Source organism: Cryptomeria japonica, chromosome 9 (assembly GCF_030272615.1).
Source record: "Cryptomeria japonica chromosome 9, Sugi_1.0, whole genome shotgun sequence".
Taxonomy (NCBI): Eukaryota; Viridiplantae; Streptophyta; class Pinopsida; order Cupressales; family Cupressaceae; genus Cryptomeria; species Cryptomeria japonica.
The window spans coordinates 650,706,131-650,725,065 of record NC_081413.1 but is presented as its reverse complement, the minus strand read 5'-3'; the positions used below and the strand labels follow the sequence as shown (position 1 = coordinate 650,725,065).

At 32.6% G+C, this 18,935-nt stretch overlaps 1 protein-coding gene across 1 annotated transcript; it reads left to right on the top strand.

The window, feature by feature from the left end:
- The first annotated feature begins 3,070 nt into the window (after positions 1-3,070).
- On the top strand, positions 3,071-4,657 carry LOC131045729 (peroxidase 25-like). Its single transcript, XM_057979320.2, has 4 exons — positions 3,071-3,338; positions 3,421-3,600; positions 3,918-4,080; positions 4,179-4,657. The coding sequence occupies exons 1-4, from the start codon at positions 3,117-3,119 to the stop codon at positions 4,598-4,600; spliced, it is 987 nt and encodes a 328-aa protein (XP_057835303.2). The 5' UTR covers positions 3,071-3,116; the 3' UTR covers positions 4,601-4,657.
- Positions 4,658-18,935: the final 14,278 nt, after the last annotated feature.

Sequence of the window (18,935 nt, the reverse complement as noted above, 5' to 3'; positions counted from 1 at the left end):
ATTTAGAAATTAAGGTTCTCTACCCAATCTTTTTCTTAGAAATTAAGTGCCTGTATTAAGGGGATTTAATAAGATTTAGGGGGACTTGCAATCACAATTTCATGTTTTTAGTAATTTTATTTTAATGCCATGCATCTATAAATATCATTATATATGTAAATAATGTACATCATAAACTAAATTAATATATAATATAAATTTATTAATCACATCAAAAGAAGATAAATAAATTTGGGTTCAATCAAATACATTATCAATCTACACTATGTTGGATACATATCAAGTCATAAGATGATATGTTTTTAAATGCATGGTCATCAAGGATATATATAAATACAACAAATTACTTGTCAAATTTTGAAATATCATAAAGTATATAAAATAATTGTGTATCAAAAATACTATCAAAACATAATTCAAACTATATCAATTGGTTTAGATCTCTCATCAATTACATTTAAAATCTTCTCATGATTTTCTTTATCTAATCTCCCTTTATGATGACCATGTACATGTGGCACACTATGAAGAGTCATATTGGTAGCAAGTATTAGATGACTCTAATGATATGCCTCATTATAGATTCATAATATATAAAATAGACACAATTATGAATAATTTTTACATGTCTCAAATATGTACCTTGCAAGACAACCGACCCTATGAATAATTTTTTCTTATCTCAAATATATGTACCCTACAAGATAATTGATTATATGACAAATACTATACCCTCAGCTTCTTCTAGTTTTATTAGTTTCAACATATCATCTAGCAATACAATCTATTAATTTATATTATTTATATTTCTAACTTCTATAATGATTGTAGGAACATCTCGTGCCACATGTACAAAGAGAAAAAATAGTAAGATACATATATTCCTTTACATATATAGTTTTTCTCAACATCAAGTTTAACAATTCTTAAATATTTTCTAATCAATATTAAAATGTGGTCATAATCAATTAAAATTATAGGAATATCTACACATCTTTTATCTTCCTTTCAAACTTATGAACCAAAAATGATAGAAGTAATTTATTAGAACTTTCAAAGTTTTTATAAATTTAATTTATAGATAAAATAAATGAAATCACTAGTTTAGATTATCTTTAAATTCTTGATGATTTGTTTTGTATAATTGATAGAATATGTTGAATTTTGAAAAACACTAATTTTTGTGACTCTATACAGTTGAAAAGTGGGTTACATCATTGTGCTTTCACCCATCCCATGCTTTTATTTTTATGCTTACACATTTATTGTTGACATTGCTAAGTTATTGTTTATGTTTATTTTATATTTTTATCATATGCTATTGGAGGAATTTGTGTGTGTAGTTTTGAACAAAAAAGTTATTATCACATAAGCATGAGAAAATAGTTGTAGATATCCATATAATTTTTACATGTGATTTTCATTTACATTCATGTTGGTAGCTTGTTTACTTTGACATGCATTATTTGTTGTAATTCACATGTGATTCAAACCGGGGGTAAAATGTAGCGATATAAGAGTATCACTAGCATTTTTATTCCTTGTTTTGACTTGATTTGATCACCCTCTATTACTAGTGCAAAAAATTAGTGTCCAAATGGAATATTTATCATCAAATTGAGTTGAACCTAGACCTCCATCCCCCAAGGATCTAGATCATTTGCCCCTTAAATTTTTGTTCTCTATCCTAGTTCAATCTCATAAGTGTGGCCCTACACCTAGTTCATGACTAGAAATGTGATCTTGACTTCCATTTTTTAAAATTAAAATTGATTATGTTGCAACCCAATTTAGTTCTAACTAGATATTACATATCAAATCAATAGAAAAGTGTTCAAATTTACATGCTAGAGTGTTTTATAAAAAGACAAAGTCATACTTCATAAATTAGATCATTAAACAATTATATCCAAGAGCACCTACAAAACATTTTTCACATCTAATAACATAGCATCAACATCTATATTCATGCTTGGATACATAGATAGGCATTTGCATTAGACATGGCATGTCTTTGAACTTTTCAAACACTATTGGATCAATCTAATATGGCCTGACTGTCAATAAGACAAGAAACAAATATTCCCTTTATGAGGGAAAGATTTATTGACACTTTTGAGCACCACTTTTTTCAGATAAAAAATGGTGAACACAATTCCAAATAATCATGGTAAATAGTTCAAGACTTTCAAAAGATGTTTGGCACCACAATTTTTAGATCAAGATCACCTATGTAGTTTTCAATCTTAATAAAGCATCAATCTATTTTTTACTTTGTAAAGACTCTACTATCTCATATTTAATAATGAATGTTTGAATTAGATCACAAAATATACACTACAATAAATTATTTATTGGTACACATAAAGCTAACACCTTCTTTATCAACACTAATTTTGCATCTTTTATTTAAATTAATTAAAAACATAGGCATGACCCTAGAGGAGCCGAGCAAAATGCCTTTTGCTGCACTGAAATACTCCTTCAAAGAGGAGAATATAATACGTGGATCTAGTAAGATATTAATATTTAACGTTAAATTAAAAGAGCTTCTTAAAGAAAAAGAACAAAAGACATTAAAGAATGTTGGGATTTGGTTTTATGTGTGAAGCATTGAAAATGAGACCAATTCAAACTTTGGAGAGCACCATCTAGAATCCTAATGTTTCCATTTTTACCACCTAATTCTCCCCCTGTGCAATGCAGGAATCCACCATATTGAAACCCACATAGGAGCGGTGTCTCTTCTTTCAAAGAAAAAACAAAACATTTGCTACACAAGACGGGCCCCTGCAAGCATATTAATATTCTTTCTTTTTGCTTGCTTTCACACTTTCAACTTTGAACTGTCGGAGAAGAAAGCAATAAAGCCAATGGGATAAAGAAGTAAAACGCGTAGATCTGAATATGATGTCAAGTCAAAGGGCACAACACAGAACAGCTAGCTTTGTCATGTCATAAAGAAAGTCCATGCATTTGCAAATGGCCGGCAGCCAAGATTGACTCTTGAGCTAAAGAATGGCTATATAAAGCTTGTGTTGAAGTCTGAAATATCACACATCAGACAAGTTTTTGTAAAGGTTTGAACTTGAGTTCTCCTTTGAAGTTGAGAAGCCATGGCAATGGGCATAGTTTTTAAGGCAATACTTCAATTTCTGGTCTATTCGTTGGGTATTTTTGTATTGGTAGGAGCTCAGGGAACCAAAGTTGGGTTCTATTCCTCCACTTGTCCAAAGGCTGAATCCATTGTTACGTCCACCGTCAAGACGCATTTTAATGCTGATCAAACAATTGCAGCAGGCCTGCTAAGGCTTTTCTTCCATGACTGTTTTGTTCAAGTAAGAAATCAATGGATTTTAGTTTTCACTTCATAAGAAAAAGGTTTGATGGGAAGTTTACTAAGATTTTATTGTAATGCAGGGTTGTGATGCGTCCATATTGATCACTGGTCCATCTGCAGAGAAAAACTCGCTGACTAATCTGGGGTTACGTGGGTTTGAGGTTGTGGAGGATGCCAAAACACAGGTAGAAGCTGCGTGCCCAGGAGTCGTCTCTTGTGCTGACATTCTTGCCCTTGCTTCTCGAGATGCCGTTGTGCTGGTATTCTTAGTCTTTCCCTTATTTGAACTGTTTGTTTTCATTGGTTTTATTTCTTTTCTATTTTATTGTGTAAAAATTTGAAAGAGCTAGTTTAGAAAAACCGATCATCGTATTATAAATAACTAATAAATATACAGATGAATAGATCTTTTAATGATATTTTCACAATCCATAACGTTAATAATTAATGTTTCTAATTTTGATTTGTCAACATTGCCAATCAGACTCTATAATTCATAAATCATCTTTATTTTTAAAATATCAGTACTTTTTCTTAAGATTATTAATTTTAATATGTGACTTACGATTAAATGTAGAGCAAGGGACCAACGTGGGGTGTACCGACTGGTAGAAGAGACGGCTTGGTTTCATCTTCCTCAGACGCCGCAAATCTCCCAACACCTGCTGATTCTGTCACCGTCCAGAAACAGAAATTCGCTGACAAAGGCCTCACAACCGAAGATCTTGTAACTCTCGTTGGTCAGCACTCAATGCACACTAAACCACACTCTACAGTGTAAACCAACTAATTCATTAACTGCAAAAATATTTAATCCTTTTATAATTTTTGCATGTAGGAGCCCACACGATTGGACAGACAGATTGCCAGTTCTTCAGCTACAGACTGTACAACTTTACGACGACAGGGAACGCGGACCCTACCATCAGCAGCTCATATCTCTCTCAACTGCAGTCACTCTGCCCCTCCGGCGGCGACGGTTCGAAGCGCGTGGCTCTGGACAAGGGCAGCCAGTTGAACTTCGATGACAGCTTCTTCAAGAATGTGAGGGACGGCAATGCGGTTTTGGAGTCGGATCAGAGACTGTGGGGCGACGCCTCCACCAAAAGCGTTGTTCAAAAGTATGCGGGCACCATCAGAGGGGTGCTGGGCCTCAGATTTGATTTGGCTTTTGCTAAGGCCATGGTCAAATTGAGTAACGTCGGTGTGAAAACTGGGAGTGATGGCGAGATTCGCAAAGTCTGTTCTGCCTTCAATTGATCTTTGTTCTTCTTCGGCAATGACATGTGTTCGGAATACATTTAAGAGTTATATAGGTCTTCGCTCTCTTATGAAATTTTAATTTCTGATTTGTCAGTGGTGTGGACGAGAATTTGTTGCATATCGTCCAAAGGTTATAGGACGGTTCCAAGAGCTAAGCTCTCGGACTAAATTTCTCACTCCTTTTTCAATAATGATAATAATTTCTTTTAAGAGTTTCATAATAGTTCAAGAGGGAATAAAAGAGAATTAGAAGAAAAAACAAATTTTTATAATGAAAGTTTGATGTTAATTTTAAATTTAAAGGTTATGTTTTCTTTAAGAGACATCTACTCTAGGGTGTTCTCATTTTTAATTGATGAAAGGCATTTGGCTTTATGCTAATTAAGAGACAATTACTCATTGATTAATAGATGTCATCATATACACATTTTTATGTGTGGGTAGACAATAATTAATACTAGCACTTGTACTAAAAGGAAGTGCAATGGTTATGTCAATAATAAAATATGTGATAGATAATATATTGGAATTAAAAAAGCGAAAACTAAATTTTAATATTAGTGTTTTACTGAGCTTCATTAAGATGCAATATAATAATAATTGAGCAGTGTAAAATCTTATCACCAAAAAAATTAGAAATATGATTATAAAATATGGATTATAAATTTTAGTTTAAAATTTAAAGAATAAATGAATAATTAAGATGAGACATTTTTTTGTCATTTAAATAAAATCAAATATTTTTTATTTTATTCACATTAATTAAACAAGAGGTTTATAGAATTACGTTTTTGTTTATTTTTATTATTATTCTTAAAATATTTCAATATATTCGTACAAGATCATTTCTATTTAATTATGAATAAATCTTATTTGAAGAAAATGAAGTTATTGTGATCTAATGAAATAAGTAAGATTTCTTCTCCAAATTTTAAAACTCAAATAAATTCATTTTGGAAAAAATATTATTTCATTCAAGAAAATAGAAAGGGAGCCAAGGAGGGAGAAAGGAAGATAGAGGTAGAGAAATATATGGATAAAAAGAGATAGAGAAGGCATACAAGAGATGGAGTGAATAGGAGAGATAAAAGGATAGAGAGAGATAGCTCAATTGATAGATATGATATTTTAGGTAGATATCTTTCTCTCTACCCATTTTTCATTTTTCAATTCTAGTTTTGAAGGTATTAGTTTCTACTGTGTACTTAAAATTTCTTTCAATACATTATTATTATTGTCTTTTGATAGATCTTTACTTAAATATTTTTTAAAAATATAAATTATTATATATCATATATAAATATTTTTTAAAAATTATATACAACCTATATATATTAAAGATATATTACAATTAAATTAAGTCACATGTACTTATATAAATTTTAATATATTTATATTTTTAATAAATATAATTTAATCTCTAATAATAATAATAAAATAATAAATGTCCAAGGGGTTGAGCTTAACTGGTTAAAACATTAGGTTCTCACTGTGGAGACCCAAGTTCAACTCCTAATAGGGATATCTAAAAGTGGAACTCTAAGTTGTGACTCTTGGCCTTTCATAATGGGGAAGGTCTTGGGTCAATCTAATCAAACATAATAATAATAATAATTTAAAATATTGCGGCTATGACCTATTACCTATCAAAAAAAAAAAAAAAATTACATTAGAACTTTATACATAATTAGGATTTTGTTACAATTGTCAGTAGCATAATTATATTTCAAATTAAAAAAAAAAAAGTTTTACAACCAACCTCCTCCATCAACAATGAAAAATTGAATCCCTAAAAAGATTCTCACATGAGTACATGTAAGAAGATAGAATCTTATATGAACCCACAATCCCTATACCATAATAAAAAAAATGAAATCCACATGACATCTATTTGACTATAAAAAAGAATCAATATATTAATTGATGTAATTGTATCCAATATAACATGAGATAAATTCAATTATAACATGATATAATAATCTATAAGAATTTACCTAGAAGTAATTTTCAAAGGCTCTCTCACACATTTTGAAACATTCTAAATAAATTAATTTTTAAATTATATAAAATATCTTAGCTATGTGGAAAGAAATTGAAGTATAACAAATTTTAAAGATTAATCAAAAATCAAATTAAACGGTAAACCTTTAAAATCACATCCAACCAAAGCACCATTAGTTCATCACTTCTTAACTTGTGAAGAGTGAAGAAAATTATCTAAAATTCATTGAGCATTGCTTGCTAGAAAATGTGGAATGGAATGTGCCATCCATGGAATCAATTAGGAGTTTAAAAATTAAAAAAGAAAGAATCACCAAATATAGGGTAAGATATATCAGTTTTACAACCAACCAATCTCCTCAATGTTGAACTATGCAAGGTCATGAAAGTATGCAACTATTCTCTTACTTCACTGATGGTGCAAATTGTTATTAAATTGGAAAGGGAAGACAATGGTGTGTTTATAGTATGCTATCAAACCCATTGCATGGGATTTAGCCTTTAGAACAAAAAAGCCTTAAATTTTAAGAATATACATAATAGGTATCATAAGCCATGGCATCCTTGGAGGAATTATTTGAAGGAGATGGATTCAAGCGAGGATCAAAGAATGGAGCCAAAATAAAAAAATCTAAATCCTTGAAATATAAGTTGTGCAAAGACAAAAATCTAGTGAGGCAAATCCAATCCGTTTTGGTCTCAAGAGAGCTAGTGAAACACCAAACATGGCCGCTATTCTCTTGCAGGCCTTACAAAACAAAAATTACAAATCATAAACTAGTTTCAAAGAAAAAACATCTAAAGAATCCATTACCCATCACAATAATTAAGGAATCTACCAAATTTTATCACATGAAAACATAAATCTTTGTAATTACATAAGGGAGGTGGGGGAAACAAAATAAAAAGAGGATGGTAAACCAATATCTAAACTGGGGAGTAACTAAAATTCTGAGAATCTTAATGAAAAATCTATACATTGTGGATTAGAGATAAAATATAAAAGTTGGTATAGAGGGGTAGTAACAAAAGAGAACAAAACAATTTAATTTAACTAATGACCCAAGAGAGATTAATGTGCAACAACCATGAGAATGGAGTATGAGATGGACCTTTGGAGAGGGGTAGCTAGCACGGTGATGTAATCGACCCTAAAATTTGGGATTAAAAAGTCTCTTCCTGCCAATGTGGATCTCCTCACTATATCATTGAGAAATTGATCAGCAACGTCACAACAAAATCAGAGAAGCATAGTGAAGATGACAAAACCTGGCCTAAGACAATAGACTATTTCAGTGGGGTTTTCCACCAAATAAAGTCTATTGGATAATTAAAAATCTTCAAGTAATTACGACACACATATATAATGAACAATATTTTTTAATTAAAATTAGAATGTACATTTAAAAATTAAATAATGCATTTTAAAAAATTCTTTTAGCTCTCTTCATTCTCATGATGGACCACAAAGAGGGATTCAAAACTTGATGCAAATTTTTTGAACACAATTGAATCCATAAACAACTATATTTTGATAAATAAACTATGTAAAAAAAATTACAATAATTTTATATAATTCTGAAATAAAATAAACAAATCTAAAGTAAACAAAATAGAATACAATAAATTTCAGTAAATAAAATGAAATAAAATAACTCTTAATAAACTAAATCTTGAATAAATAAATAAAATTATTAAATAATATACATAAAATAATTTTTAATAATATAATATAAAATAAAATAAAATAATTTTTAATAAATAAAATGATAAAATTAAATTAAATTCAAGATTGCATATTATTAATGTCTTATGTATATCTTAATGTATGTAAAATTGACTTTGATTTAATTTGTGTTCCTCACACAATTAATTTTTTCTTACTTAATTTTCCCCATCATATCTTAAATTGACCTTACTTCCTTACATCGCTTAATGTAATAATTCATTTGGCTTAATTTTTCTTCATTATTCCTTGACCTAACTTTCTGTTATCACTTACTACAATAATTGACTTTGCTACATAGACATTTTGAGCTTCATTTCATCACTAACTTGACTTAATTTATCTTCATCATGCAAGAAAACTATCATTTATCACTTACTACAATAATTGACTTTTCTACATAGACATTTTTGCGCTTCATTTCATCACTAACTTGACTTAATTTATCTTCATCATGCAAGAAAATTAATAACCGCTCCCTATTTGTTTGGTCTATATCTTACAAGTTAATATTGTTATGAGAGTAAATCTATTAAATAATAATTAATTATTTATTAAATATTAACAAACAAACTATTGAATATTAATTATGTATAAACAAACTATTTTAGAAGTTCTATTAAGAGAAAATAAAAAATAGTAATATAATCATGGTTTCAATAATTTTTAGATTATAAAATAAATTTTAAATTTTAAATATTAAAAAATATAATATGTACTATAAAATAAAATATTTTTTAAAAGGGTATAATTTATTTTTTTAAATAATATAAAATATTAGAAAAAAATTGATGTTATATGAAAACTATGATGTTTCGGTAAAGTTTCGGTTTAAAATATTATTAAAAAATATTCATGAAAAATTATTTTTTTTATGCATGTTAGATATTAAAGCTATTTATTGGGACGAGAGGGGGAGAACTGACGAAAAATAAAATTGTTCACTCTTTTTTTTGACATAAATTCCACATTACTTTTTTCTAAAATTCTCAACAATTCAAAGTTTGTCCTTAAATTTTAAAAAAAATATATATCAAACAATATTTTTTTTAGTTTTTAAATTTCAAGCATAACCTTCATCAAAATTTATATATTTCAATAGTTTACATCATGTTGGCAAGGTATAAAGGGTTTTGAGGCAACATATAGATGTCATTTGGGTCAATTTTAGGCTAATATATCCATTACATATCATTTAAATAGTCTTAGAACACCTTTAATATATCAAAATAAGCCATAAAAAATGTAAATATTATAGAAGGAAAGACAAATTTGTGGGAATAAGATAATTAAGTGTTATTATGAAAGCATTGAACACACCACAGGATTGAGAGGGGGAAGGGGTGTAAAGACGTAAATCGTGCTAACTTCAATAATAGCTGAAAAATTCTTTATTCTTAAATAAACTCATAATTCCTTTAATAAGTCTATTTCATTCCACTCGTCCTTCCATAGCTTCATTTGATCACTCCATTTATATCATAATAAACATGAAATTTCTATAAAAGATAAAGATTCTTCATTCAATAAATCAATATAAGTAGTATCTCAATCATACAATACTTAGGCATTTCAAGTCATCGTAAGTTCAATAACAAAATAATACAAAGTAAAGGGTGAGATGCATCCTTTGATCTGCAACCCAAGCTATCTTTAACACAATCTTTAGCATCAAGATGAGAACAAGATTCAGGGACTTTTTCCGCCCAACCTTGAAGCTTACACTTCGCCATAATTCTTAGTCAATCAAGAATACCCGACCCTGCACGAATTGCTTAGCAAAAGAATTCGAAAGACAAGATGGAATTTGGTGTGTGCCTAGATGATACATGCATTTTCATTTTTCTAATTCCATTAATAAATAAGAAAGATCAATCAAGGATGTGGTAGAGTGGATAAATAAAAGAATTCCATCTATTTCAATGGTTATTCAATTGATTACTCGACCGAGTATAATGCCATTGATAGCAAATAATATAGTTTGGAAAAAGCAAACTCTCTCTATAATCCACATTCGACACCCATTCTGGAAGGTAACCTTCCACAACACAAGCCTATCTAGCTTTGTTCACATAAATCTAGAATAAATATATACATAAGACAATCTTTCGCCTTTCAATTCTAGCTTCCTATTTCTTGCAAGATAAAAATACAATGATAAAGAGACAATCTTTTGTTGAATAGAAATAGAAAGAATCAATCTTTCATTAAAATCAATCCTATCTGACAGGAAGCAATCTTTCATGGGTAAACAAATATACATCTGAAAGAAAACAATCTTTCGCTTCTATCTTTCAAGCAATTTAAAGACAATAATTAAATATTAAGAAGGTTTAACACTTGTATGTATCTTTATATATAAATTGAATAAAATGAGTACACATTCTTTTATTCAATTATCAAAACATTTTAAAAGCGTAATCATTAAATTGCATTCCCTTTCTTATGGTTTAGAATTTCCATGTTTATATCATCTAAGCTCTATATCTTTCCATGTGTTTTGGTTCATCTACCTTTTTTCTCGAATAACATATTTAGTTTAATACTAATATGTGACTCTCCATGATTTAAGAACTCAACTCACTGATTTTACTAATTTTCCATAACAACAATCTAACATGATGAAAATTCATAAAGCGCCTATCTATATGGCTTTTCAAATTAGACACCTAATAATCATCTTTACTTTTCATGCAAGGATCAAATTCGAAATTATAAGTCTTTTCTTCATGAATTCAAAATAAGCTTCAATATTTAATAATTCGTTATCCTAGTATTTCCTCTTCTTTGTGATTCAAATTTTAAGTTTTGTATGCACAATCGCTCTATCCTCTTACTTCATTTCTAGAGGATTTAGTAGTCTAATTTCTATGAATTTCACTTATGTTTATCAACAATCTAGGGGGTAGTCGGTGGTGTGTCGACTCCCTCCATACTACGCTTGCCTAAGATCATGCAACTACATATTAACCTGCCAACTACCATTAAGTTTCAGTGGCTGCACGTGGTCGATGTTAATAAGAAGGGGAGGAGGAGTGGTCAGTAGTAATACTGACCCCTCCCTTTAAATAAGGGGAGTGGTCGATATTACTATCGACCTCCCTCACATTCCCTTAGCATTATTAAACCACCCTTCTCGATCATTAGCTTTTCATTTAAGTCGCTTTCCACTATATCATTATTAAACCATTTATTATTATTTATTTTATTTTATTTTTATTATATTTTTAATTTTATTTATATTTATATATAAATAAATAATGACTTTTCATTTACATATATATTAAACATTAAACTTGTTAACAAATTCTTTAATAAACCGTTCTTATGATTATATATATATATATATATATAATATGGATTTTCATAAAATAATTTAATTCCGCAAATCTATTTACATATTCGATAATTACATACATATTTATAAGTCCATGATCGAATTATTATTAGAACTCATAAATATATATATATATATATATATATAATCTCAAATGATTATGTATAGGTAAAAACAAAATTCATGAAGTAATTAAATTTTACGATAATTGGATATATATATATATAATAACTATATAGATATATATGTATATGATTGAATCAATTTATCATATATATATATATATATATATATATTATCCAATTTACAAAAGTAAAGGTTGTGGGTTTAGACAAAAATTAAACGGCAGTGTGGGAGCTCTACAACCAAGGTACATGAACGGTCCTTGGTTGTAGGTTGGCTCTCTACCCAGGGGCTCCCAGACCTAGTGGGAGGCCCTCGCATTAATCCCTACTCGTGCCTCCATTAATGGAGATGAAAACTGGAGATGATGGGTTTAATACCCACAAACCCTCTGTGAATGGCAAGAAATCATTCAATGAAGCTGTTAAAGGGCACCGCACGACCATCCCGGACGAGGCAAAGTTCGAACCAGAGACAAACCAGGATGCAACAACAAATCTCGAGGAAGGTGAGGTTGCCTCGGCCCTGAGAATCATCATTAAACCTAATTCCACTATGAAAGTTGTATTTCTAAGGAAATTGCTCAGCTTCGGGATTCTGCGATATTTTTAGCAGCCCTTGATGTAGATAAAATGCCATCTAGACAATATCTTAATAAATAGTTTCATGATACCTGGTCAGTTAAGCTTGGAATTCAGTTTTCTTTTTGCAGAATGTTAGAAAAAGGCTTATTTCTTGTTTTTTTTAATGATAAAGAGATTCAAAAGAGGGGTATTGAAAAACAATTCTGGAATGTAGGCAACGCCTGTTTTAGGGCCGTCCCCTGGACTCCGCTTGCTTGTAATGAAGAAATAATGACCCTCTCCAACCCTAAATGGGTAGTTATTAAAAACGTCCCCCCTTTTTTGTGGAACTGCATTGCTCAAATCACGGAGTTGGTTGGAAAGATTATTAAAATTGATTCTTCAGCCTCTCTGCTACCTCACATGGATGCAAGGGTTCTAATTGCATTCAACCCTGGAGTAATCCTCCCCTTTGGTATTGACATCTGTATAGAAAACCAACTCTTCTCGTGTCCCTTAGAATACCTAGGAGGGATAAATGCTTGTCATAGATCTAGGAAAAGTGGCCATTACTTAAAGAATTGCCCTCTAATGGTGAAGAAATTTGGTACTTCCCTCAAGAAAACCTCCAACAATAACCAACCTCACTTGGACTCGGAGTAAGCTAAAAAATCAGACCCTGTTCCCTCTGCTCCCCCACCTCTTGACCCCTCATCCCAGCCTAGGGTAGCTGAATCTCCCCCCCTACCTCAACCCCAAACCCTCCCTTGCACATCCACTTCTCCTCCTTCAATTGCAGAAGCTATTCTCAAATATCAGTTGGCCTTAAAGGAAGCAAATCGGACTAGTAGTGAGTCTGGTGTTCTGGATACAGAAATGAGCATAGTAGCTAATCCTCCTGGGGAACCTAGGAAACAAAATGCTCAACAAATTGTCTTTGGAAAATTAAAAATGGGGGCAGATCATAAAAAACAACTTGAACTTGCATTATATAATCAAAATATGGAAATTGAGTCATGAACCATTCCCTTCCTCCAAGAGTTGATCGGAGGGGAAGATGGTGGGTCCCAGGTTGTCACTAGTGCTACCGAGAAGGTCATTCACTCCCCTTACGGACCTATAATTAGCATGAATGGACCTACAAAGGACATAAGCACACCTCATATGGAAAATATTTCAAAGGAGACTAAATCAAGAGGTGACATTGAATCTATTAAGCAGATTAATATAACCTCTAATAGCACTGATGGGGAGGTGGAGCCCACCACTTCTCCTTTGAACCAACCCCTTGAGAAAGGGCATGATACTAGATCTGGGATACAGTCGGCTATAACTGTGGATGACAGTATTGTGAAGGAGAATCCTTTCTCCCCTAACCCTAAAACCTTTGAGGTGCGAACCAATGATGAGAGAGAAGATCTAACTGGTAATTAAAAAAAAAAAAAGAAGGAAAAGATCTCCTAAAGTTGGTAAAGACAATTCAGCTAGAAAAGAATCATTAGGACCTAATCAACTCTCTGAACTCAGAGAAAAAAGAGGGAGACCACTATCAACTGTAGCCTTTGATGCCAGCCACCTCTCAAAATCTGAGGAATGGCCCAAATGTTTTGAAGGGTTTAAAGCCCTTGGGGACAATTCTAAAACAACCCCTCAATGATGAAAACCATCTCATGGAATATAAGGGGATTAGAGGCCCTAGATAGGAAATATGTGGTTAAAAGATTTCTAAGCATGCACAAGGAGATTGATTGTCTTATGCTCCAAGAACTAAAATCAGTAGGATTCACTCTAGAAGTTGGCCTAAAATCCATCTGGAGGGATGCCACCCCCTTCTTCACCAAACACCCTAAGGGTAAGGGTGGAGCTGCAATACTACTAAGCCCTAAATGGAAGAACAAGGTTCTCAAATGGGGTCAATCCCCCTGTGACAGGGCAGTATGGGTTATAATAAAAAATGATAATGAGATATTTGGTCTCTATTCAATATATGCATCTAATGACTACCGAGAAAGAGGGGAGATGTGGGAATGGATGGAAAAATTAGAAGACATCCCTTGGCTCTTAGGAGGTGACTTTAATATGGTACTCAATGCACACGATAAACAAGGGGAAACAAGGTGGAATGGAAAGGAGCGGAGAGGATTCAGTGGGAGAGGATGATCAACAAGCTGAGGTTGACTGACCCAATTGTAGGGAAAAAAGGAGAACATAACTCAATATGGTACACTTGGTGTAACCACCAACAATAAAATAAGAGAGTATACTGTAGGCTAGATAGATTTTACTTCAACAGGGATTATTTTGAAATTATCAAGAATGAGGAAGGGGTTCAGTATATTGTTATACCATATACATTATCTGATCACCACCCCATTATGATTGGGCTAAAGATAACTAATAGCAAAATTGCCCCACCCAGCCCTAACTTGAGTTTTAGAATGAACACTAGCTTGCTAAGAGATGGTGATCTCAAGTGTGCAATATACCTAATCAGAATGTTCAATAAATGTGCAAACAACAAGCTATCAAAGATTGAAAGGTGGAACCAAAATATTGAAACCTGGACATCACTTTGTCAGGTGGTAGGTAAAAAGAAAGATAAGGATACCAGAGCTAACGAGATGAAATTATATAATGCTTTACAAGTTGTTGAATCTGAACTGCAAGGGGATCCGGAAAGTGAAGCATTCACCCATCAACTCATCAGGGCCAAAAATGACCTTAGAAGGATACAAAATCAGAAGATTAAAGGTTGGAGAGCAAGAGCTAAGCTCAACTGGTTAGAGGTAGGGGATTGTGGATCCAATTTCCAAATGTTCAAAATGAAACAAGGAAGAGAAAATATAGACTCTATATGGGAGGACAATAAAAATCTCTCTAATCCAAAGGAAATTTTAGAATGTTTTGCTCAATACTACAAACTACTGTTTTCTACAGAACCAGTTAGGAAAGAATAGGACAATGCAAGGAAATTAATCATGTCCTTGGTCCCCAAACTCCATGATAAAGAGGATAGTAAGATTCTTGAGGCTGCAATTACAAAAAAGGAAATCAAAGAAGCTATAGAGGCACTCAGTAATGACAAGTCCCCTGGACTAGATGGATTCCCAGTAGAATTTTACAAGGATAATATTGAATGGATAGTGGATGATCTCCATGAGATATACTCAGAGGCTATTCACAAGGGATCCCTTGGGGAAAATATAAACCAGGGTTTGATAAACTCCTCCCCAAAGAGGGAGATAGAGCCCTTGTTAAAAACTGGAGACCTATTACACTGTTAAATGTATCATATGATATTAGCAAAGCTGACAGCAAATAGATTGGAAAGTATTCTACCAAAGATCATCAGTACTACACAAACAAGGTTTGTCAAAGGTCGTTATATTTTAGAGAACTTAATCACTTGTTGGGAATCACTCCATTGGGCTAAAGAAACAGGTCAAAATGGGGCAATGCTACTCATTGACTTCGAGAAAGCCTATGACATAATAGAATGGGAATATATTATTCAGATGCTCCAGACTCTAGGATTCCCCCCTGGGTTCTGTAAATTGGTCAAAACTCTATTGTGTGATGCCAATGCCTCAATTGAAATAAATGGAATAAGATCCCCCAAATTTGCACTGTCCAGGTCAATAAGGCAAGGCTGTCCCCTTGCTCCTGCATTGTTTTTCATAGCTGCTGATGCAATGGCCTATGTAATCAAAGACTCCTCTATCACTCCACCTGTCAGGGGCATATCCTTACCTAATCAAAAGGAAATATGTAATATCCAATTTGCTGATGATACTGCAATGCTAATTAAACTTGATGAAGAGAACCTTACTGCTCTGCTAGAAAATATAAATGTTTTTTACTTGGCCTCTGGAAGTGAGATTTCTATGCACAAATCTAACATACTTGGTTGGGATGACAGATCCTCGGGTTGGCTTTCTAAATTTTCCCTCAATTGGTTGGGTCCTTCCCAATTGGTGAAATATCTAGGTATCCCATTCTCTGTTTGTCCGAACCTAAAGGAGATGTGGGAATGGGTAAGGAATAAGATAGAGAAGAAACTCTCCAAATGGAATAGGAACTATTTATCTCTGGCTGGAAGATTTCAGGTATGTCAAAAGATCTTGGCATCATATAACATCTATTTCTCCGTTGCCTGGCTCTTCAAGAACTATCAGTTTAACCATATCCAAAATCAGATAAGGGCATTCCTTTGGTCTAATGGGAAAGGCATCAAGAAGCAACATGCAGTGAAATGGGAGTGGTGCACAATGCACAAATTGTATGGTGGGATGGGACTAAAAGATCTAAGAACTCAAGGGATAACCCTCGCTTCCAAATGGATTCTCCAAGCCATAGATGGGGAGGAACCTTGCAAAGTCCTAATAAGAAATAATATATCATCCTCAACTCCAAAAAAAGATAAGAAATGGAAAGGCCTCCCTATAATTGACCTTCTTCTTGGACAGATGGATGTAGCCCCAGCTGAATCAGGGGTCTTCAAATCCCTATGGAAAGCCTGGGAATAGGTGAAACATCTAGTGCAATACAATATGAAGGGATGTAAATAGGGACAATTCACTAGTGAAAGATCTATCTGGTGAAATCTAAGTTATCATGGAAAACCATTGGCAGCCCTTCAAGGTTGCTCTACTCTTAAATGGAACAATATGGGAATTAGACAATTTGCTTAGATTGTGAAGAATGGCAAACTGAGATCATGGGAGGATCTGTAACTTACCTTCGCCATTCCGGTGTCCCAACATAGAACCTATAACATGCTTAGGTCTACCTTATCCAATGCTCTACCCCAATCCCCCCTTTCTCACTCACCCTTTTCCTCCTCTGCAATTAGCTGGGTTGACGGCAAACCTCTTTCCTCTCTGAAAGCCAAAAACATCTATGCATCTCTCACTGAGGTAGATACCATTTTTCTTCACCTTAATAAATGTTGGGAGCTAGACTCAGAATCTGGGATATGGAAGGACAGATTAGGTAGATTTTGGATGAACCCAAATGAACCTAAGAAACAATTCTTTGGCTGGAGACTGCTGTTAAATAAACTCCCTTTAAAGGATAAGGAAGGCAACCTCCTAAACTGAAAAATTTGTAGAACTCCTGAGACTGTGAAACATGCATTTTTTGACTGTCATTTGCAAAAGAGATCTGGAATTTATTTGGTTTAAGACTAAATGTTAACTATGTTGAAATCATTAATGTTGTTTTAGGCTACATTAAGGGCTGTAGGAAAACTGCAAATATCTTCTGGTCTTGTTTATCTTTAGAAATTCTTTGGCTCATTTGGAAATACTGTAATGATGATGTCTTTAATAACAACACCAGGCACCTCACTGAGTCTCTTAGGAGACTCATTTTTCATACTGTCTCATTGCAGGTCACTGTGGTCATAAAGCTAGACTTAGAAAAGTTTGACAAATGGATAAAAGAAGGAGCTACCATTGTCTACATTAGAGAGCTATCCCACGGATTCACATGGGAGAGAGATGAACTAGGAAAGGCAGCATTTGAGCAAGCTCTCATGGCCTTCATGAGACAGGTTGACCACAGACACCTACAAATGGACATTTCTAGGGAGGAAGCTGAACGGATCCACCAGAGCACCTCACACCCTCACAGGCAGGATATTCTGGATGACCGTATGGAAGTATGGCAAGATGGAGAGAAGGGTTGGGTGGCCTGGATCCCAATAGTGGGAGTTATTTCTACTCCAGGCTCTGATATTTCATACATTTAGACTGTGACTACTCCTTAGACTATCTATTTTGTTCATATAATATACTGTAATTGTGATTATCATCTCCCCATATGTGGTGATACTCGTAGATTATTAATTTTTTTGTTATCTACACCTTCCTTTGGTGCCTTGATACTCACCATATCCAGATAGTTCTATTTTTTTTTTGTATTGACTCTTTGATATATAATCCAAAAAAAAAAATTTACAAAAGTAAACTCATAAGTACGTTATTTCATATATTTATACATATCTGCATATAAAGAGCGTATAAACCTACAATCAATATTCATATCTAACCCATTGGCAAAACAATCTTACTTTAAAATAAGACATAATATTTCACCATCACTCATGCAACTTGGATTTAATTCAATCACCACTCAAATCTTGCAACAAATGCTCATGTATAAATATTTAAATCAATCTTCTACTCATTCCAAATTCATCATTCCAATTTAAACAAACACTCAAATAAGGTTATTTAAATCATCTATCTTTACAAGATGCAAATTATAAATCCTAATGTGGTGTGTGAGCGATTACATCTATTCTAACGAAATCCAAGAGCTAAGACAACTCTACCTGAACCATGTTCTCGCCTTCATCAGTGTTCACATGTTCCTGCATTCACTTGCACTCAAATGCTCATTAGCAATGACGATCCCAATTTTACAATAAAAATTATTACTGATCATTCAATTGTATATAAATCATTTCAATGCATTCAATCTCCTATCTTATTTCATTAACAGTTCCATTTTCATTTCATTTCAATTTCATTTGAAAAATAAACAATATTTTCTTAATTAAATAATTATGGAAAAATA